Source organism: Limanda limanda, chromosome 23 (assembly GCF_963576545.1).
Source record: "Limanda limanda chromosome 23, fLimLim1.1, whole genome shotgun sequence".
Classification (NCBI taxonomy): Eukaryota; Metazoa; Chordata; class Actinopteri; order Pleuronectiformes; family Pleuronectidae; genus Limanda; species Limanda limanda.
Window position 1 is genome coordinate 8,349,792 of NC_083658.1, and position 22,378 is coordinate 8,372,169.

Consider the following 22,378-nt stretch of genomic DNA (forward strand, 5'->3'; position numbering starts at 1 on the left):
TGAGGAGGCCCTTGAAAATCACTTAAGCTATTGGCTACATTACCCCCCCACCTGGTTTCCTGTGGTACTGCCCCTTTTCGTCCGTTTCATCCACATTCCATAAGCTTCCAGAAGACACGCACAAATATGGAGGAAAATGAGCAAATGTTGAGCATAAGGCCTTAAAATGTCTCAATGTGCATGTATGGGATGGTGGCAGCTGTGATTGGTTGACTCTTCCACCAACTACCGAAAAAAGTCGGCAGTGAATGTAACACCAGACCTTTATTGTCATAGAGGAATATTGTTATCATGGAAAAACAATCGGAGAAGTAGGTTGAAATCAGACGGCTAAAATCTGACTTTTAATAAGGGATAAATACTTTGTGTGTTATTCGTATTACAAGGGTAATCTCTAAAAGTTTACCTTATTGTAAATTATATATAATATACCTAGCAATAACACAATTAAAATATAACATCCTAGTATTTTGATTACTGTCCATACCTTTAAGGCCTCCCATGTCATGTATTTCATGCTTTTATTTTGTAAGGTGGTTAACTCCTTGCATCACCTTTTTCCCTTTAATCCCATCTGACTTCTCCGGAGTGGAAAATTATCTTCATAGCAACGGGATGATTACAGGAGGTGTTGCTTTACAGGGTTATAAACAGCTTTATTATGCAATTACCGCCTTTTTTTAATTATCTCTGGCAATATTTGCATTGCTACATGCAAGCGCTGCCACATCATCGACGCAATTCTATTTAAACTTGAGCACCGTTGAATTTCTCGCCATTGTTTTTTTACACACCTTGTTTTAAAGAGACAGGGGGGAGGGGGGGAGGAGAGAAAAAAAAGAGGAACATTGAGTGCTGGCAATTTGTCCCATGCTGGTGATGGTGGTTGGCATTGTGTGATGCCAGTTAGTGTTTGGCGCCAACACAGAGAGGGCACGGCGAGTGTTTGTGTGTGTTAGGGAGGTAAGTGGTGTGAGAGGAGGGTGGATGGAATAAAAGCGACGAGGAGGGAAGTGAAGAGGAGGCAGGAGTGATATCAGTGATGGAGGGCTGAGAGAGAACAGAGACGGGATAGAGGAGTGAGAAGGATGCTAGGGCAGCAAGGGCAGACGGGCCTCGTCCCTGTGCCTTTGTGTGTGTGTGAGTGCAAGTCTGTACCTATGTCTTTTTGTGTGTGTGTGTGTGTGTGTGCGTGTGTGTGTCTGTCCCTGTGTCTTTGTACTGGCTAATCTAGACGTCAGCAGCTTTTTGAGGCTTTTGTGCTGACAATAATCACACAGCGCTCCTCTTTTCAATTCATCAGCAACAACAACAAGGGATCACATGTCCCCTTTACAGAATCCAGAAAGAGAGAGAGGGAGAGAGGGAGAGAAAGGAGGGAGGGAGGGAGGGAGAGTGACGGAGGGAGGGAGGCCACGGACGGAGATAAAGTGGCCATCATGTTGCCTAGTTACTGCCTGGGTTGATTTGCTGTGTGTGGGCAGGCGCATGCAAACGGGTCAACGCCCTCTGCACCTCTGCTGAGTGCAAACACAAAGTACAGTCACACACTCCCCCCCCCCCGAAAAAACAAAAAAACATTCCTTTTTTTTCAAAGAATAATTTATTTCATGTTGCAGTGTGATGGATAAACAATGAGTAAACCACTGGTCAAATCTGTAGCAAGCATTAATCATCATCATCATCATCACCACCATCATCTTCATCATCATCATAATAACATTAATAGGAATAATTATTTCAATTATAAATAATAAAAGTATCAGGGTGACCAGAGTAATTATTACATCTATACAAGCTACAAATATCAGCATTTTGTTGTATGTCGTTTTTTTTCTTTTTTTTCTGCTGTTAAAACCTTTAAACACTTCACACACGACCCCCCCGGGCGCAGCTGCCCCTGCTGTTCGCCCAGAGCAGAGAGGAGTATCTGAAATAACAACCACGCTTCCATCCCGCGGCTTGTCGCTTTTGATGACGGGGGGAGGGGGTTAAAATATCATAATGTGGGAAATTCCAGTTTTTATTTAAAACACACCTGATTGAAGCACAGTCGGTCATCAGAGTTCAAACCTGTCTATGAAACTTTGTGGAAGAATGCGGTTTAGGTCAGGGAAGAAGATCTGGACCTGGGGGATGATCCAGGAATGTATCATCGTTTTTCCCAGGAAATAATTCTAATATTTAGAAGGCTGAAATCAATGAGATTTAAATTTGGTGCAACTTGATTAGGACTGTTGGGCCTTGGTGGAGACATGCGCTCGATCATATTCTTGTTTATCATGTGATTTTCACTCTGTGATCTGAGAACCAGTTGAAAATGGGATGACCGTTGAAATTAAGCAATCTGCCTGGCATGAATCCACATTTCTTTCAAAATGAAATTAAACAAAGATGTTAAAGATTCTGCAAAAACAAGACGCACAAATGAAATGAAATGAAAGGCAAACAATGACACCAAAATTGGTACAGCTCCAAACACGGCCTTAGTACCCCATCCTGCATTTATCCATTATCCAACAACAGAAGTAAATCTTATCATTTCGACATTTGTGTCTATGTAGCAACACAGAAATACCAAAAAAACATCAAAGTAAAGCACCGACGTATATTTCCCCAGCCCTCATCAGGCATTTCCTGTTTTCTATGTAGTATGTGACTAATGAGGGTTTAAAACGAGTGAGTCAATTCACTCGAGTGCCGAAAGTGTGTGGGAGCTGAGGTTTGTGTTTCTATATCAAAAAAAAGAAAAGAAAAAGGGTCACTTTTTAATGTCAATTCAGGAGCTTCAGTTCTGTAGTCGTGAGTAGAATCAGTCGTGTAAATGCAGAAAATGGAGATTAGGAGAACTGGTCGCTCTTTAATCTGGTTTATAAATTAGCTCACCATTAACACTACTGTCTCAGATATTTTTGACTTGGTCTTCTAAAATCGTAAAAGAAAAGTAGGATTGGTGTTGTATCAGTCATTTAATTCTTATTGAAAATGTTTGCCATTGATGCTCTGGGTACCTGAATGCAACATGAGCCAAAAGGGGCAGCCACAGGGGGGGGCCGGGGGGGGGGCACAGTCAAGACGAACACCCAGGAAGTCTCAGTACAGTAAGAAGAGGAAGAAGTAAAAAGAGGAGGGGAAATTAAGGGAAATAAACAACAACTAAGTTTGTTTTTTGGGGTTTGGAATTGCTACTGTGCTTTCCTCTGTGTGTGTGTGTGTGTATGTGAAAGAGTGTGTGCGTGTGTGTGTGTCTTTGTAAGTGACTGAGGAGGTGTAAGCTTATACAAAGGAGAAAAAAAATACAGAAACATCACTTTTGTTTTTCCAAAATGTCCATGTAACTTAAAAACATCCACAATAAAAAGATTTATATATATATATATATATATTATCATCTTCATTTTTAGTTCGCTCCCAATCCCAGGTCTGGGGGCTGAAGACCTCCTCTTCATCGGTGAGGCCGGACGAAGGGCGAGCTTGGACGAGGTGGAGGAGAAAGAGGGGATGGGGGGGTTTCAGGCCGGGAGGGGCTGTTCTGTAAGTGCAAGGATATTCAACTCTCACCGTTTTGCTTTCAAGTCATAAAAGTCTCTGCAGGATTTGTTAATCTGAGGATCGTCCGACTCACGAGTCTCGGCCCCCTGCGTTCGGTGAAGAGGGATTTTTTTCTTTTCTTTATAAAACATCTCGAGGGGGCGGGGTTTGTCTTTTTAAAAGATGGGCTGACCAAAAAACCAACCACCAACAAACGTTCCCCCGGAGCCTCCGAGAAGAAGAACTTCAAGTCTCTGCATCGTCAAACTCCTTCAAACGTATCTCACTGAAGACCTCAACCCGACGTGTGCGCCTCTAGAAACGTGTTCTCTCAGTCTTCTCACGGTCCGGGCGGGTTTGTCTCGCTTGCCGAGTTTCCTCCTCGCGACCTCCTCAGTCGTGGAGGAGCTCTTGTAGACAGTTGGGGGATTTGAAGACGTCCGGGACCTCGCCGTCCAGTTTGCAGATCACCTTGTAGATGGCCTTCTTCCAGGAGGGGTCGGCGTCCTTGCCCGCCACGATGGCGTTGAAGAACTCCCGGAGAGTCACCTGAGACACCTCCAGGAATCGCTCGGGGACCTGAGGGTGGAAGAAAAAGGAAATGATGAGTGATGTGACAGAAATCAATAAAAAGACATGTCTACATCTTTAGGAATACAAAACAAAAGAGCAAGAAAAGGAGAAAAAGTATTAATTTAATGTCGATCTCAATTATATTTGAAATGAACAAATACTTAAACTTAAAATTTAAGTCGCATTTTTTTCCTATACGATTTTTTTTGCTATATTCAAATATAAAAAAAGTTTGCTTTTGGAAAAGTAATTGTGTGACTGAACGTGATCACAGATTTGGGTTCAGAGTGTGTGTGTGTGTGTGTGTGTGTGTGTTTCAGGTGTGCACGTATTTCTATTCCTGTAGCAAGTTCTTCTTTAGTGGTGAACTTCCTCTAACCGTACTTCCCCTTTCTTAACAGACCCTGGTGAAGGTGTGTGTGTGTGTGGTCTGTGCACACACACACACACACACACACACACACACACACACACACACACACACACACACACACAATGACAGATGACACACTCAGTCCTTGACAATGGCAGGTGAACAGTTGTCTGGGATCTTTTACTGTGTGTGTGTGTGTGCGTGTGTGTGGAGAGGGCGGAGTTTAAACAGGATTGCAGGGTTCCAATTGTCCTTTACCCGTGCAGGCATAAATATACTGTCATCACAAGGCTGCATGTGTGTGTGTGTGTGTGTGTGTGTGTGTGTGTGTGTGTGTGTGTGTGTGTGTGTGTGTGTGTTTAACGCTGTGTATGTGCTCATAGCCGTGTTTGACAGCAAAACACGGACACACACATATTGTTCATTCTCTCTTCTACCCTTTCTCCCGGGGGCAAGATCGTACAAAGACACTAAACAACCTGACGACGACCCCCCCTTTTACTTCTTTGTCGCTGTTTCTTCATGCAGATACACAAAAACACACCCATACCAACACATAAGGCAGACTCCTTCAGATGAGTACACGCTCCCGAAACAAACCAACACTCGCACGTAGAGGACAGCACAGTGCTGGCTGGGTGTAACCCCGTCACGCGTGGCAGGACGCGCCAAGGTTAGCCGCCACCAGAACGGATGAATCACCCTCCACACACACACACACACTCGTAGTCAAACACACACACCCCCACCCTAAATGTTTCCCTGGACTCTCGTATACTCCGTCTCCCCTCACCTACCGTCTCTCTCTCTCATTTTAGCTGGCCCCTTGAGACCACAGTTATTTCAATGAGGCCCTCTGTCACTGTCTTTGGTATAGACACCACTGTGCAGGCACACACACACACACAGACACACACACACACGTTCACAAATTCAAGTTTAACCTTTCCAGGTGAGAACTTGTTGTGTTCATGCCAACAGGGTAGTCTCCTCACTCTTTGTACTTTGTCACAACTTAAGTCTTTGTATTGGATCCTCTGAACCGTTTTATTTGGAGGTGAAACCAAATAGGAAGTTGCGATGATACCTCACTGCTCAGGATGTGTGTGTGCGTGTGTGTGTGTGTGTCTGTGTGTGTGTGTGTGTGTGTGTGTCTGCACATTTACAACTAGTCATGAATCAAAGTTAAAGCTGGAAGTCACCCGCAAACACTTTCATTATCTTTTTTGACTCTTTCATTTCCTCCTTTCGAATGACCTGGCGGTTTAAAACCAATCAAATCATATTTAGTTTCTGTCTTGTCCTCACTTAATGAAAACGGTTGTATCATTAGAGACATGAATGAGATTTTCAACTCTGAAAATAGGAGCACGCCTGCAGTTTATGCCGTTTTGAAAGGGCTAAAAGTGTTTGTTTTACGTCTGCAAGAAAATAAAAGGAAGCCCCAAAGTCAAGCTGCTGTTTTTTAATAGCTGCAGTGAAAGTGTCCACTGGGAAAAATAAAAGTTGAAACCCGAGCTTGATCTTGAAGATGAATGTGCCTTTGAGGCGTCCTCTCCCTCTTGGATTACATCTACCCCCACCCCCCCTTCCCACCCATCTCTTAGTTGTTCAAATTTGCTCTCATCTTTAAAAAAAACCAACACATCCACAGTTTAATGTCATCCCAGGACAATTTTTCTTAAGTATTTCAAGATATTAGACCGTTTAGCTACTGTTTTGTTTTTTTCACATTCAAGGGTGTAGCTGTAAAAATCTAAGTGCTGTCTTTTCATTTGTCCATTGTTTGTGATTGATATCTCAAATTGCAGCGTGACCTTGACCTAGAAAGGTCCCCGGCCTTTTACAGGTCAAGGTCTAGGGAGGTCTTTGTGTTGCAGTGCTGCGTCCGCCTTGTTCCGCGCGTTGACTGACGTGTTTTTGTTTTTTTAAATGTTTCAGGACGGCGAGAGGACTCGAAGTGCTGAAACAAGACGACGGCGGCGGGAAGGGGGGGAAAAGAAGACTGCTGATTCACAGAGAGAGAGAGGTAGGGAAACACGAGCAGAAAGGATGAAATGATGCCGGGAGGATATTGTGTGTCCGGTTTGGGTATCAGCTCGACTGGACAACACACGCACACACTCGCGCACACAGGAAGACACACACTTGGGTCCAGATGCCCAGATTTGTCTGGCTGTCGTAAATCAGTCCAATAAAGAGATCTAAATTAGGCCATCATCAATACAGATGGGCCTGTTTCCCCTGTGTGTGTGTGTGTGTGTGTGTGTGCACGATTTACTCCTGGCTTGGATCTTGATATGATGTCTAGTTGCCAGGAGAGAGGGAGCGGGTGAGGAATGGGGGGAAAGTGGGAAAGAGAAAGAAAGATAAAGAGGAAGAAAGACACTTGGTTCCCAGTAAACAGAATTCGCATGGTTGCTCTGGTTTGGTGGGTAAATATTGGATGAAGGGAGGCTCAATTACTCTCTTCACGAACACGCGCACACACTCACACACACACTCACACACACACACACACACACGCGCAGAAGGACAAGAGCCTTTAAATCTCTAAATTGCTGCCCAACAAAGATGCCCACTGGGACAGCCTCCCCCTTTTTTCCTTATCTCCTTCCTCTCTCTCTCTCTCACTCGTCTTCCTCCTCCTCCTTGTTGGCTCCCCTGCCTCTCCTCTCCTCTCGGAAATGTATTCTTTATCTCATGACAGAGCTCGCTTAGCCATTTATCTGTCATCACACCTTTAAACCCGTGGTATATTTGGAGACGTTTGAAGTGAGCGGTGTTGACGGAAAACAGCCGCTGCCTTCAAGACGACGGGTCACCTGCATGAGGGCGACTTTAACCGCTTAGCGCTCGTCCTCAGTCATTTTCCACTCCTGTGCACGTGACTGTCCTTTGCATTTTCCTGTTTATCTGTTTTTTGTTTTGGCTTCATTTGTATCTCTGGCTGCATTTAAATGACATTTTTTAAATATCTTACGGTTATAGCAAATTTTAGACGTTTTAGAAACTTTGTATTTTCAACTTCCCAGGTAAAAAACAATAAAAAATCAACCTGGACTACTGCTCTGGTAACAACAACAGTAGAAGCTTGTTTGCAATAAACACAGGGAAAATGACATTGTTGGCGTGAGCAGTAAAAACACAAACAAGCGTCCACCTGCAGAAACTCAAACCTGAAGTGCAGCAATAAGCACCTAGCAACTGTGACGTCTATTCTGCTAATTTAGTCGTTTTCTTTCTTTCTTTCTTTTTTTACAGTGTTGCAGGCCACAAGCACAAATGAGCAGCCTTGTACTTCATAAATATATTTTTTAGAATAAAGTATGCTACTTCTTTATGGATACACTTGTCCCATTTTAACAGGTGGGGCCTTTTGAGAGTGAAGCGTATTTCTGAAAGACTTTTGAATTATTTTTCATTAACTTTGTGTTGGACTGGTGGTTGGATTCAATTATATCTCCAAGGAATCGATCAAAAATAGTTTTATTGAAACATTATTTGTTCCATCATTGAATACAATTATGAATTAAGGTTTAATAACTTAGTAAATGACTGACTAACACTGAAGCTGTTTTTTCACCTGTCTTCTCACTTCTTCTCTTTTTCTTTCACTTCCCTTTATCCTTTTCCACACTCAAACCCTTTTCTTATCTTCTATCAATCTATCCATCCTCTCCAGCTCTCGTCAGCTGATCACCATCTTCCCCTCTTTCTCAGTCTCTCTGAATTCATGCTGATTCTCTACTCGGTGTCACCAGGAGACCGATGCAGACGTCTTGCCTGGCTGCGTGTTTGCGTGACCTCAGCTGACTCGGCTCTCTCGCTCCTTTACCTTTCCATCCTCTCTCGCTGACATGCGCAAAAGAAAAACACACACACACACACCCACTGGGTTCTTAAGAAACGACTGCACAAACACCATATGCTTGATTCTCAAGGTGTACAAACTGAAATAAACTGTGTTTTTCCTTTTGTTCTACCTCAATGTGTCTTTCTAATCCCTCAACACAAGATACAATGACACTATTAACTTGTGTGTGTGCGCATGTGCATATCCGATTGGCCAATTATTGAGTGTTTCTTCATGTTCATTTGCGATATAATAATATAATAAGATGTTGCACACACACAAACCCTCCATTTTGTTGCCAATCATTCTCTCCGTGGCCTTGAGGTACACATGGTCAGTGGAGTATTTTTTTCGACCACTAACACAATACTGGAGCTCTCTCATCTGCTGCTCCTTCTGTGAACTGAGCAATGATGTGTGTGTGTGTGTGTGTGTGTGTGTGTGTGTGTGCACGTGTGTCTACATGTGTGTGTGCGTGTATGTGTGTGTGTGACTGAGTGGATGTATCATGTTTGTGCCAACACACGAGCATCTGCTTCCTTTTTCCTCCTCTTCTCGCTCACTCTCTCTCACTTTTTCCCGCTATCAGGCCTGGCTTTAGTCACACACACCCTGGCAGGAAAATACACACGCACACACACACACACACACACACACACACACACACACACACACACACACACACACACACACACACACACACACACACACACACACACACACACACACTGTGGAGTACCCTTTCACTCATCCTCTTCCCTGTGTTTTCCTTTCATCACGTCTCCTTCAGCAAATATAAATAACGAAACTTCACACGAATTAGATAATTTGTATTTGTGATTTCTGTATCTCAAATATAGATGGAACTGCGGCCTAAACATGTAAGATAAATAAATTGCATGGTGGTAGTGGAGAGAATGCTCTCTTTCACAATGAACAGAAACATTCAGAAAGGTAGGGAAATACTTATGGTTCATAAGACCCATGATTTTAGTTTTCACCTGTCTGTATCTCTATATCCTTCTCATCATTATTCTCCCAATTTTCTCCATCTATCTGAGGAGAGGAGACTGATCATGCTTTGGCTTTCTTTGCTACATCTAACTTCAGGAACACGGATGAATTCGGTCGAAGGACGCTGTGTGATTTCAAAGCATTTTGGTTTTGACCTTGAAGACATTTTGTCCTTTTTCTACCAGCAAAAGTCTGGTTCAACTTTTTTGGCAGACGACCCTGCATTTGGTTTTGTAAGAGGCTCCATTGAAATGAAAGGGGAGGGCTTCTTTTATCCAAGGGTTTGAACGAGTCTGTCTGGGTGCTGTGGACGTGGCCTTTTATAGCTTTTATTTATTGGCGTTAAAATGAATACAATTCTTGTGTCGTCGTCCAGAGTCTTGAAAGATTAAAACGCAAATAGCCTTCCCAGATTATTGCCTGGGACATTCCCTCCGGGGCTTAAGAAGACACTTGGACTTGTCTCAGTCAGTCTAAAAACAGCTCCTGTTGTTGGGTTTGATCCCTTCTTCAAGGTTCCTTGACCAGCTGTTTATTTAAGGAAGATGAGGCAATGCTCTGTTTTATTTTATGTCTGTTCCGTTCCCCTGTGTTCCCTCACGCAGCGCACACGCATAAATAGCACAGCCAGCAACCTGCGGCTAAGGTGCTCTCTGACACAGTCACCTATATTTGCACCACACAGATAGCTGCCGCTCCTGAGAGGAGAAGAAAATGGAAAGCGCTGCAAAGACCACACTTGCAAGGACAATAAGTTTTAAAAAAATCCGTGTGAAGTCGAAGGTATAAGTGGAGACTGGAGGTTCCTCCAGGACATCAGCAATATGTTTCCTTTCTCTGCTGCTCTTCTGTCAATCAGCCACTGATCTCACTGTCACCAGGACAATGGCACTAAAGTTTCTCTTTGTTCACACTGCATGTGACTGAGAGGAAGGGTCTGCGTCCTGAGATTGCGTCTGTGTGTGTGTGTGTGTCTGCTCTCACTATCTCCACGAGTGTGTGTATCTTGGTTCTGTGTACAACTGCTGCGTGTGTCTTCGTATCTCTGCATGCTGCCACTTTGTGTGTGTGTCCATTCATACACGTGCTGTTCTTCCTTGGATCGGTGTGTGTGTGTATGCGTGTGTGTGTGTGTGTGTGTGTCATCCATAGAGGACAATAGCCTGGGTCATCTGACTGAGAGGCTGCAGACCACTAGTATCACATGACAGAGGCTGAAGGCCACGTCTTTGTTACCAGGCCTATTGTTGAAGCTAAGGAGACAGCTGGGGCAAGGGAAGGGAATCACTGCATGCACAACACACACACACAGACACACACACACACACACACACACACACACACACACAGGAAGACCATACACAGGGACACGCGCGCACATATACACCCTACGCCCCCTCGTGACTCCAATCAGGCTCAGTGACAAAGATGATTCCTTCTTCTCAACTGGTATAACACACACACACACACACACACACACACACACACACACACACACTGCGGATAGCTATAATTATAGTGACAGAAACTGGCAGGTGGCATTATCTGTACCATACCACTTTCTGTCTACCAGCAGCAGAGACAAAAAGACAGTGAAGAAGACTTGGTCACTTGTACTCTGTGACATTGAGTGACAACAGTATTTTTGCAACGTAACAAGGACGCTGCTATTTTTAGAAATTATATGCCCATTTTTACCTAGAGTCTCTACTTCTAAGGTTATAGGGACAGATGGACATCTGTCAAAAAATTTAAACGATAGCGATAAAGTACCAAATGTCGCTGGAGAGGGTTGTAGTGACAACAATTTGGCTGTACGAGAAATCCCAGCGCAAATGGCAGCAACAATGCATCTTGTCACGAAATAAATATAAAAGTCCGGTTGCCAAACCTTTGTCCAGCTAAAGGCGGATCACTTTTTGATGATGTGTTTTTACTCGTTTGTATTTAACATTCCAAAACTAGCCGTAAGCAGCACTGAGTATTTTACAAGGATGTCAGTTGTGTACAAATGACTGTGTCACTTACGGAGATCATCAAATTGCAGTGAAGTGTCGTGCATGTCTGTGGACTTTGGGCGACAAGCATCATTTTACACATTAATGTATGTGAAACTGAGGACCTTGCACTGGATCCCAGATCAATTGAGGACTAGTTCCCTGTTACCGTGCATGGCCGTGACACTTTTTTCTTTTATTGCAATCTTTATCTATTTGACACTGTGGTCCTCCTTCATCAAAGACAATTAAATCTAACCTTCATCTTGTTCTTTAAACCGACATCACATGAGTCCCAGGGTGTAAGATGTCAAGCGAGAGAGAGGGAGGAGAGGAAAAGAAAGCAGGACAGGTGTAGTGTTTGAAATTCCCTGCGTCTCTAAAGGCCGGTCTGCTACTTGAGGTGTGTGTGTGTGTGTGTGCGCACGTGCCCTCTGGGTAGGTTACATATAGAAGACGAGAGGTTAGGACGTCAGAAAGCAGGAGAAGATGTTCGGAAGAATAATGATAGATTCAAGGCTGAGAGATGGAAACTTTAATATGCCAGTGTGTGCTGATCCACTGAAACATCACTGGCCACCATACAAAAAGAAAACAATAAACCCAAACTTCAGCACCAAGGCATTAAGGCTGCAGAGCGTTTTCTATGAGAAGAGAGAACAGACAGAAAGCCCACTCGGAGAATCGATTCCTGAGAGTCGAGCGGGGCCCCCGCGTTCAGCGGTCTCGTATGAAGAGGAAGTGGAAAAGATGAGTGAATAGATGAATAAGGAGAGCGAAAGGTCGACAAAGACTCGCAAACGGCAGAGAAAGACATGAGAACTTTAGCCTTTCATGAAGTGCAGAGCTTATGAAACCAGATAGCCCTGAAATGTGAGTGTGTGACCACTCTGTGGCCTCCAGGTGTGTGTGTGTGTGTGGTTCAAAGTCAAAGGGCAGATTTTGGTCGCAACCACACCCACCCTTCAAGAGAGGATATCTCTGCTCTTTGAGATGAACACAAATGAGTATCTGTGTGTGTGCGTGTGTGTGTGTGTGCATGTGTGTGTGTGTGGCGCAGCTGTGCCATCGTTTGGTGCTGACAGAGCCAGTGAGGATCCTTGAACTGGAAAGATGAGAACGTCCCTTAGAAGGCTTCATAAAAATGTCTCATTGTCCGCCCTCACCAAACACACACACACACACACACACACACACACACACACACACACACACACACACACACACACAAACCTAAATATTACAGCTTCAACCCTTTCACCACTCTGCAGGCCTCTATTCTTCTTTTCCCGTTTAGAAAGTGTGTGTGTCTGGTGGACACCAAAGTGCACAGTTGTACTTCAAATATTTCACGTATTACAAAACGTTAACAGACACACTTTAGCTGGTGTTGAGTGGCATCTCCCAGGGCGGCTGGCAAACTTAAACGACTCGTCAATCTGTTTTCAATATAAAACAATAAAAAAAGAGGAAATGTTTCTCTTCCTCTTGGCAGACACCTCAGCTGACACCTTTCCCTCAGTGTCCTGGCAGAGAAAATCTGTCTTTTTTTCTATTTTCTATTTTCCTTTTTTTGAAGATGAGACTATTCCCTGTCTCCTTTCCCCTTTCCGAGCCTCCTTCCTTTCTTTGCCTTCCTCATTAGTCGGTGGGCAGAGCTGCAATTAGGGCAAAATTGTTTCAGGGAGGAGGGGAGGAGAGGGGAGGGGAAGGAGGAAATGGGAGACAGTAAGGATGGAGTGAGCAAGTGAGAGGGAGACAGAGGTAAACAAGAAAGAAGAGTTGAAAGAATGTGGCTGAAGAGGAGGGGAGGAGGAGGAGGTAATTAATGAAGCTGCTATAATTACTGAGGCCTGTTTATGCCAACTTAGGAAGACAGCACACACACACACATACACACACGCACACACACACACACACACAGACACACACACACACACACACACACACACACACACACACACACACACTGACACACAAACTCAACAAATTACACTCACCTTTCCGCTGCAATAATCTACAATTAGTATTTAAAATGCTGGACATGTGCGTTAACTATTGATACAAGCTTTTAATAACCCGTCAAACCTAGGAAGACTTCCTTATTTCTAAGATTGACTGCAGGAAAAACAAAAAAATGCTAATTATTTAACCTTCAAGGCCAACTTTGAGCACATAATTAGACAGGGAGCAGGTTTGAATTGTAGAAGCTAAGGTGGGTGATGGGACAATAGTGCAGAAAAGGGGGAGAGGAAATCTTGGATAAGATGTGGACATGAAGGGAGCCTGGGAAAGAACGAGACAAAGGTTGGAGAGCAGAGGAAAAGTGGGCGAGACGGTGGGAAAAGAGGGGAAGGACTGGGAGAGCAATTGGACGATAGTGGAGGAGGCGCGAGGACAAAAGGGACACAAAACGGAGAGGGTAAGGAAAGGAGGTGACGTAGAGAACATATCGACAGAGGACAGATTCAGGAGGAAGGAGAGGGAGCAAGGAAAGGGAGGCAAAAGAGGAGGAGGAGGAAGGAAGGGAGGGGAGGGGTGAGTGTGATGGGGGACAAACCAAGGTGGAACTCTGATGATGCTAAATTTGGCAAAAGGAGAAGGTGTGTGTGTGTGTGTGTCGGGAGACTTGCTGAATCGGCCCTGGTTCCAGTTTCACGCCTCGGAGTTTGACAGAGGGAGAGAGAGAGAGAGCGCGATAGAGAGAGAGAGAAAGGGTCCCTAGTCAGTAATGTTCCCTCAGGGCGGACTGACGGACGGACGCGAGGTTGGAGGGAGGGAAGGAGGGAGGTGAAGAGAGAGACGGAGGGACGAAAGGGGACAAAGTAACTCCTACCTCTTCAAACGTGTTTCTGCACAGAGGACCCACATGTTCTTTACTGACATCAGCATCTTCTACCGCTAACGACAAGACAAATCTTGAAGTTCAACGACTAACGACAGAAGACGTGATATTGATCGTCTTTCTTTCCTTCACGGTACATAACGCAAATCATTTTTATACAAAAGCCTTCCAAAGTAGAGATAGAGGTCCATTTGTAGAAGTAAAACGGAGAATTTGGGAAGCGATGACATCACAGCTTGCCTCCCACATGCCCTCTGCTACTTTGCGTGATTAACATTAGCCAGAAACGACAACAACAATGGCGACTATATACCAATTTCTCTGCATTATACGAGTTTAGCATCGCTCAATCACATTGCCGATATTTACAGGCATCTGCCTCGCCCACTATTACATTAAAGCGTTCTTATCTTGTACGAATTGTTGATGTAGACTTTATCGCCACCTACTGGACTGGCAATCATTCTTTGAGCGTTTGTAGTCATTTTTGTATTCTCGCCTGGACAGGGATATTTTGTCAAATGAAGGTCGTGTACAGATTCTTTTTTAATAAAAGGGAAAATATTTTCTCACAAAAAAGTCTGAGTCCTCAAAGTATCGACTCGGATTGATTGTCTTCCCTGGTTTGTGTCCAAAAAGAGTCCAATTGAATATCGCTATCGGCTCCAATCATGTGTCCGTCTGACTTCTTCAAAACAAACACTCTTTTTGTGCAAAATGCCAGCTCCACAATAAAATTCTTACTGTTCTGAAGCAGTTTAGAAACCAGGAAGTGTTCCAGTGAGCGAACTGCCACTGAACCAATTTTTTTTTGAGGCACAAGTAGAAAAAGGAATAAATCAGGTCATTTTTTATTCATACCAAACATTTTCTCAGTTGTGCTGCTTTTTCTTATGAAATGATGTAGGAATTAGAAACTTCTTGGGTTCGGACTCTTTTAATTTAATATTAAGGTCTTTTCAAAAAGTAAAAGACTGAATTCTACCTTGAAATCAACCTGGAAAATTGTTGCCACTCGTTTAAAGTTTTATTGATGTGTCTTTAGAAGGCTGAAATATGCAAAGCCTCAATCGTGGTTCTACAACCCCTGACTCCGACATGAACCCTAACCTGCCATTCCTAAAAATAAGACCAGCCAAAATAAACACACACACACTCATAAATTATTTGCATGTGTGTGTCTTTTTCCTGCACAGCCTCTTTACATGCACACCTGTGAAAAGCTACCTGACCCTTGATATGCAAAGCATGCAAAGTACGCGCTATTCATTCTTCCAAAGGCCGACACTGTGCATGTGTGTCGTGTCTGCAAATCTTAAAACATTTAAGCTTCAGCATTTGCCTCCCGAAGCCAAAAGAGTGTGTGTGTGCGTGTGTGTGTGTGTGCTAATGGACATCTAAATGCTGCTGATGTTACGTCGGATGGTTTAAGGGCCCTCAGGTCCCCTTAGACCAATATTGGGAGGGAAAAAGCGAGGGAGGGGATGTGACTTCTGCAAATCGCTCTGACAAGGACACCCATGCCTCGAGCGGCGTCCTCTTTCGCCTCATCGAACACACACACACACACGCACACACACACGCACGTTTGGCGACTTCCACACCTCAGCACAATCGTGAGGTGACTGTTGCGCTCCGAACAGCTGACTTAGTAGAGGACGTTTGTGCGAGTGTGTGTCAGCTGAGTTGAATCCCGTTTGAATTCAGGTTTTTTAAAGACTTGATGATTGCAGGAAAACATAGAGAAAACTGATCATCTTTACGAACTCCAGCTTACCTCAAAGTCATTGGCCTTGTTGTAGTGCATGTTGAGTGCCCGGAACAGCTCGGCGTCGCGGCCCACCGTCATGTCCTCCGCGGCGGTCACGCCCTCGTTGATGGCCTGCCGCGCGAACTTCTCCATCTGGATGTAGTAGAACTCCCGGAAGTTGCTGAACCACTTGATCAGCTGGGAGGTGATGCAGCGGTTGAACTGGAACAGCGCACACAGATATAACGACACTTTAATATGCAGTGTACATTTTATTTAAATTCATTGTTTTTTTTCCCAGCATGCCAATAAACAGCCGAAACAGATGGAGCAGGAAATGGTGTTCTTGAGCTTATATAATAATTATATATAATTCAAAGCGTTTTTACAGATTGTTGTAATTTAGTAGCTTTACGAAAGATTTTAAACGTATAATAACAAGTTTTATTTTCATTTTGTGATGGAGTAGTACTGCTTCGATACTTATAAACATGCTGGTATGTGATAAAAATGTTCCTTGGCCTCTGAGGGCATTTTAAATGCAGTTAAAACTCTTCTCTCTAGGTCAGTACTTGAAAGTTTTGCGATTCTTTCACACTGAGCTTTCCACAAATCGCTGAAAGGAAGTTCACAATCACACAAGGATCTTCTGCTTATTGACAATTTCTCTTTTTGAGGCAGCGTGGTCAATGTTAAAATTTGTAGATTTGAAATCGAGCTATTGCAAAGGCTCACCCCGATTTTGCTCATGATGAATAACTAAGAGTTCAACTTTCTGATATAATTCCATTCCTGCACCTCATTAGTCACAAAAGCACCTTGGGGGTTTTAGTTGGAAAAGAGCACGGCCCCTGGAGAGCATCCTAATCAAACAGGAGTGACCCGCACGTAACATATATTTTGTTATTGTGGCATTGTGGGCTTTTTAGACTGAACTGAGCCGACTTTAAATAAACATCATCAAGCACAGTTTCTACCCTGCAGGTCTTCACCAAACATGCCTGACAAAATAGGACCATTACTTTTTGCCGTCATGAAAGTAAAGTTTTAAACTTCTACATAATAGAATATTTGAGCTCAAATGTTTAATTATAAGTCACCTGAAACATGTTATAGTCCAAACAATTTCTATTGAACATCTAAATACAACATACATTAATGGACAGTGTCAAATAACAACAAGATGAATGAAAGTAAAAATAAATTCATTAATATGTACCTAGAAAATGTCAATATATTTAAATAAACCTTTTAAAGGGTTTCATAATAGTTTTGTGTGTATGTGTATGTGTGTCTCTTTCACCCTCTTCCAAAGAAACAAAACATAGAGAGAAAAAAATGTACAGCGACGGGCGGCCCAGTGAAAGTGTGTCTGTGTGTGTGTGTGTGTGTGTGTATGTGTGTGTTCAGTGAAGGGGAAAAACGGCTTTGACACGGAGATTAAGCTCGGTATTGTTACAAGACATTGTCTCACAGGAACAAGGGATGAGCGAGAGAGATGGGGAGAAAGAGAGGGGGAGACAGAGGGAGATAGAGATGAATGGAGCGAGGCAGCATGGAAAAAGGAATGCAGCGAGAGAGAGAGAGAGAATAGCAGAGGATGACGGCGAGGGAAAGAGATATTTTTTCAGGAGCGGTCAGAGGGGTGACATAATGGAGCATAATTTGGGGTGGGTGTGTGTGTGCAGCAGAGGGAAAGAGAGTTGGTTTTTACAAAGCTCGGGGTGAAGAGGGGAAAGTGTGTGTGTGTGTGTCTGTGGTGGTGGTGGGGGGGTGCTTTGACCCACAAAAAGAGTTGCACGAAAGGATTGTGATAACTCAGCAATTAAAACACAAACACACACAGCTAGACGCACGCATAAGACGATGTCATCTGTCGATTTGCAAAAGGCCACCAGACACGCAAACAACACACGTACACAAAGTAACGAAAAACTAAATCCAATAAATAATATGTACACTAATACAATTCCGAAAAGGGGAAAGGGTGATGTAAGGCAGGATCGTTTAAAAAAAAAAAATGGTATGTTTATTTCTATCTGCATGAATCTAGTTCACGGATGAATTCCCAGAAGCGTCGCCGGCCATCAGAGCAGCATCGCTCACGTAGCTACCTAGTTTCCATTTGCATAGTGTGACCCATGACACCATTAGTGACCCTGACCTCTTTTCCTCACCCCTTAATGCTGAGATTAGACCTGATACTAGGAGCTAATTAGTCTGATAGTTAAGTGACAGAAAAATACTCATTACATAGCATGAAGAAACATGAATTTACCACTGGACAATTTTATTAAATTTGTTTAAAACTGTCTTTTCTACCAATTTATATATACAATGGGCTCTATGTCAAAGATCATGGGTCAAGTGTAACTAGAGCCAGTTAAAATCCACTTTTACTAGTTTTAGTTGCAGGAGAAAAGGAGGCTCCCTTATCTCGTCTTTCTCTGGGGCTGATTGCTGTTGTAATGGTGAATTTGCCAAGGAGTAATATAGAATGCATCTCTGGAGAGGAAACAAATCTATGAGCAGATCATCCTCGTTTTGAGACAAACCCACCCTTGGGCCCTCGGATGCTTTTTCTATTCAGACTAAAGGGTGCTCAACGGCAAACGAGAGAAGAGGTTTTAATGGGAGTCTGTGGGGAAATGTTGCAGTACTATCCCTGACCACTGGGTCAAAGTCGCTGCACGCTTGACCTTGCTTCACTCGATAGTCTGCACAGAAATTAAATCCTAGTCTGATGTCTTTTAGGTCTTTCTGTATACACTTTACTCGTAGACAGAACTGGGGAATACTCACACACATGCATACACCCAACCATCCCGCCACCTGCCCTGCCACCCGCCCGCTGTCCCATCCAGCTCATCACAATCAGCACAGCCGTCCCCGAAAAAAACACAAGAGAGGCGAGAGACAAAAGACAGACAGAGAATGGAGGTGGGTGGTGGGTGGTGGTGGTGGGGGGGCAAAACGCTGAGTTAGAGGAATGCCATTTTCTGTTTACAGCGAAAAGGGGAAAAGAGAGAGTGTCAGAGAAAGTGTCATGGTGGCCCAACTCCCCTCTCCTTCCCCTTGATGGCGGGTGTTGTCAACCCCCGCGCACCCGGCCCCCAGGCCATGTTGGAAGGGCAAACGCACACATCCTTTAAGAATCTGCCCACCACTTTAACCTGATTCGTTGTAGCTCGGCACAATTTAGAGGACAGGGGCGAAATGTGCACAATCAACACAAATCACTGGGCTCGAACTATGAAGGTTTCCCGTGGATGTGGGACGAATAGCTGCTGTGGTAACTTTTATTTGAATTATGTTTTAGGGCATTTCTGCCTCACTCGACAGTACACACTTCAGCAGAGTTGATTTTTCTGCTTGTGTGTGTGTGACAGAAAGGGAAAGAGAAATTCATCAGGCAGTGTCAGGCCTGGTGTACAAAACCACAGATTTAGCATTTAGGTTTGTGTATTTGTTTGCGTGAGGGACAGACAAATATTTGGCTTGACATGAAAATAAAATAAAATTGTAGGTTATCATATATTGTCAGTATGGCTGTGACAGAATGTATGGAGAGCTGGAAGAGAAGGAGGGGAGCACTCGAGTTTGGTTTGATTCGCGGCAGAAATGACAGAGACAGAGGGAGGAGTAAATCACTGACAGAGCTTGTAAAATCTGTAGAAATGTAAAGAACTAACTTTTGATCTCGGATGCCGAGAAGCCTCTCCACAACTTTGTCCTACCATGTATACAATAAGGTGTCAAATAAATCAATGTTTAACTGTATTTCTTGATTTGTTTGGAGTTAAATTGCAGGTAAATTTCAAACACCTAATCAAGATTACAAAAGAAAGAGAAGGTGCGCTTAATTTAAGATGCTAAACAACGGAGAAAGCCACGTTTTAATCAGTTTCCGTTTGAAGGCAGACGTTTTAATGCTTCCCGTCTCTGATCTCACATCAGTGCCCGCTGCGCCTCAGCAGCCGGCTCGACTCATGCAGGCGGAAGCATTCCTTCTTGATGGTTCTCATCTCCAGAAAACACTTAAAGGTGGTAATTACTCAAGTTCAGTTGCACTCGCATCGGCAGACTAGCTGCTGCTGCTTCCGATCCTGACGTTGCCAAATTGGCTGTGTAACTCTAATTGACAAGGCGGGCGAGAGGCGGGCAGGACGCTAATTGATTCCAGCTGAGACGGCGGCGTGGAGTCGTCCTCCCAGCCTCTCAAGGCGAGTCGTCACGGGCTCTCGCAGATAACTGTGTCACTGTTATGAGTGTGTGTGTGTTAACGAGAGTGTACAGTAACTCTCCGATGGGAGCCTGTTTGTGCGTGTGTGTGTGTGTGTGTGTGTGTGTGTGTGTGTGTGTGTGTGTGTGTGTGTGTGTGTGTGTGTGTGTGTGTGTGTGTGTGTGTGTGTGTGTGTGTGTGTGTGTGTGTGTGTGTGTGTGTGTGTGTGTGTGTGTGTGTGTGAGCCAGCGAGTGTCTAATTAATCCGAACTCCTTCAGTCTTTACGCGGTCTTAATTACTCCCACTGACTCTCTCAAGACGAGACAGCGGTGACCTCAGCGTCTCATGCTCACATATATGATTGTCTGGTCAGAAGGCAAGAGCTTTCACTGTGCAATTAGGATCCGTTGTGTGTGTGTGTGTTTGTGTGTGTGTGTGTGTGCGTGCTTGCTCATCTGTGCCTAAAACAGTTGTCAGCTCAACCCACTTCCCACACGGAGCGAGGCGGACATTGTGCGTAAGAGGCTCATCTTTAAGAACCAGTTTCCCAGAGACAAAGTCCATTCAAGTCCAATTAAGGGAAGCCATTCAGGGCCCTAATTCCCTTACAGTGAATCTGCCTGATCCTCCTAACACATGCTACTTATTGTTCCCTGGGAAGGAGGGGGGGGGAGAGGATGGAGGGAGGAGCGGGGGAAGGGGAGTAAGAGAGTAGGGTGAGAGAGAGAGAGAAAGGGAGAGGGAGAGAAGTAGAAAAAGAGACATTGACCCGGATTTTTGTAAATATGGTAATGATGAGGGTAATGAATGCAATGGGACAATGAAACAGGACACACACATACACAGACAGACAGCAACAGGGTGCTCGCTCGACACACACAATCACACACACACACACACACACACACACACACACACACACACACACACATACACACATACGCCCCCAGAGCCTTGAAAAGAACAGCATTGTTCATCACAAATGGGATTATCCGTGATTCATTTTTTTATTAAGCAAAATAATGTCTGGAAGGGTTCCTCCCACATATAAATATGATGGATTAACTGGGATTATGACTCAATTAAAAACTAAATTGGACTGTACCCCAGTATTTGCATGAGCATGAATAACAAGAAGCCATCAGTTTCTTTAAGGATAAAGCTAGATGCTAAATGCGAGACACATTGTGTTTTATGAAATTACAAAATCAAAACATAATTGCTCCCACTGACGAATGTCAAATGTGTTTTTCTCACGCATCTGGAAATATTCCAGAATAATGCAAAATGTACTCAAAAGTACTTTGGTAGGGACCAGTGGACTTGAAATGTAAACTGAGGACAGAAAAACTAACAGTTGTAGTTTTGGCTATTAAGGGTATTCATTTATTATCATAGGTCTCATACTTTTAAGTATTTTGTACTCACGACCTGTCATTACCTCGCTTTGACCACATGTACTCCTTTGTGATCAAATTTGAAATAATTAGAAAGAAAAGAAAAGAAAAAGGCAGCACATTGTACAGACGCCTTTTTATCGAATCAGATACACGCCGGCCGGATTCACAGGAAGTTGTGTCCTAACTTTTAAACTAATTATTGCCTATGCAAAGACCGCTTGCCATCAAATCAAGACCTGATTTTCTTTGTCTACAGGCTGTGATGCAATCTTTCAAACCTCAGGCAATAAATTCCAATAGAAAAGCGGTTTTCATTCCTTTAAATCCCACTTCCCGTTTCGCAGCAGCGCCGTCCATCTGCCGAGCGAAGTGTCGGACCAAAGCACCGCAAACATCTCCTAATCTAAATCCATGTTTGTGGAGATGAAGAGATTAATTGAATATCAGTTTGGATATAAAGCCACAGATTGGAGACTAGATTAATTTTAAAAGCCAATATCAATCTCCACAAGCCTACATGTATTAACTCATTAGTCCTAATTTGTCCTTTTTTTTCAAATTAAACCCGAAGCAGCAGCGTATTTGGCCACGTAAATATTAAGCATATTTACTCAGATAATAGGAACCATGATTTAGACTGGGTGTAAGCTGATTAAGGAAAATTATCAATGTCAGCACATGACAGTTTAAAACTGTTTTCCTTTTTCTTTCCCCCATACCTCAAGGTTAACTAGGCTTTTCAAAATAGAGGACGTTTTGGGATAGACAATCGTGTTAAATCTCATAATAAATCTCAGTAAATTCGGAATTCTTTTC

The 22,378-nt window shown here is 43.6% G+C and overlaps 1 protein-coding gene across 1 annotated transcript in view; it reads right to left on the reverse strand.

The window, feature by feature from the left end:
• Positions 1 to 1,584: 1,584 nt before the first annotated feature.
• Positions 1,585 to 22,378, reverse strand: part of LOC132996503 (prospero homeobox protein 1-like) — a 33,050-nt gene continuing 12,256 nt past the window's right edge. The window contains exons 6-7 of the mRNA XM_061066792.1: positions 15,967 to 16,161; positions 1,585 to 4,110 (exon numbers count right to left, since the gene is read on the reverse strand). Of these exons, the coding sequence (XP_060922775.1) occupies positions 3,925 to 4,110; positions 15,967 to 16,161 (381 nt within the window). The 3' untranslated portion in view covers positions 1,585 to 3,924. The remainder of the gene's footprint in view (positions 4,111 to 15,966; positions 16,162 to 22,378) is intronic.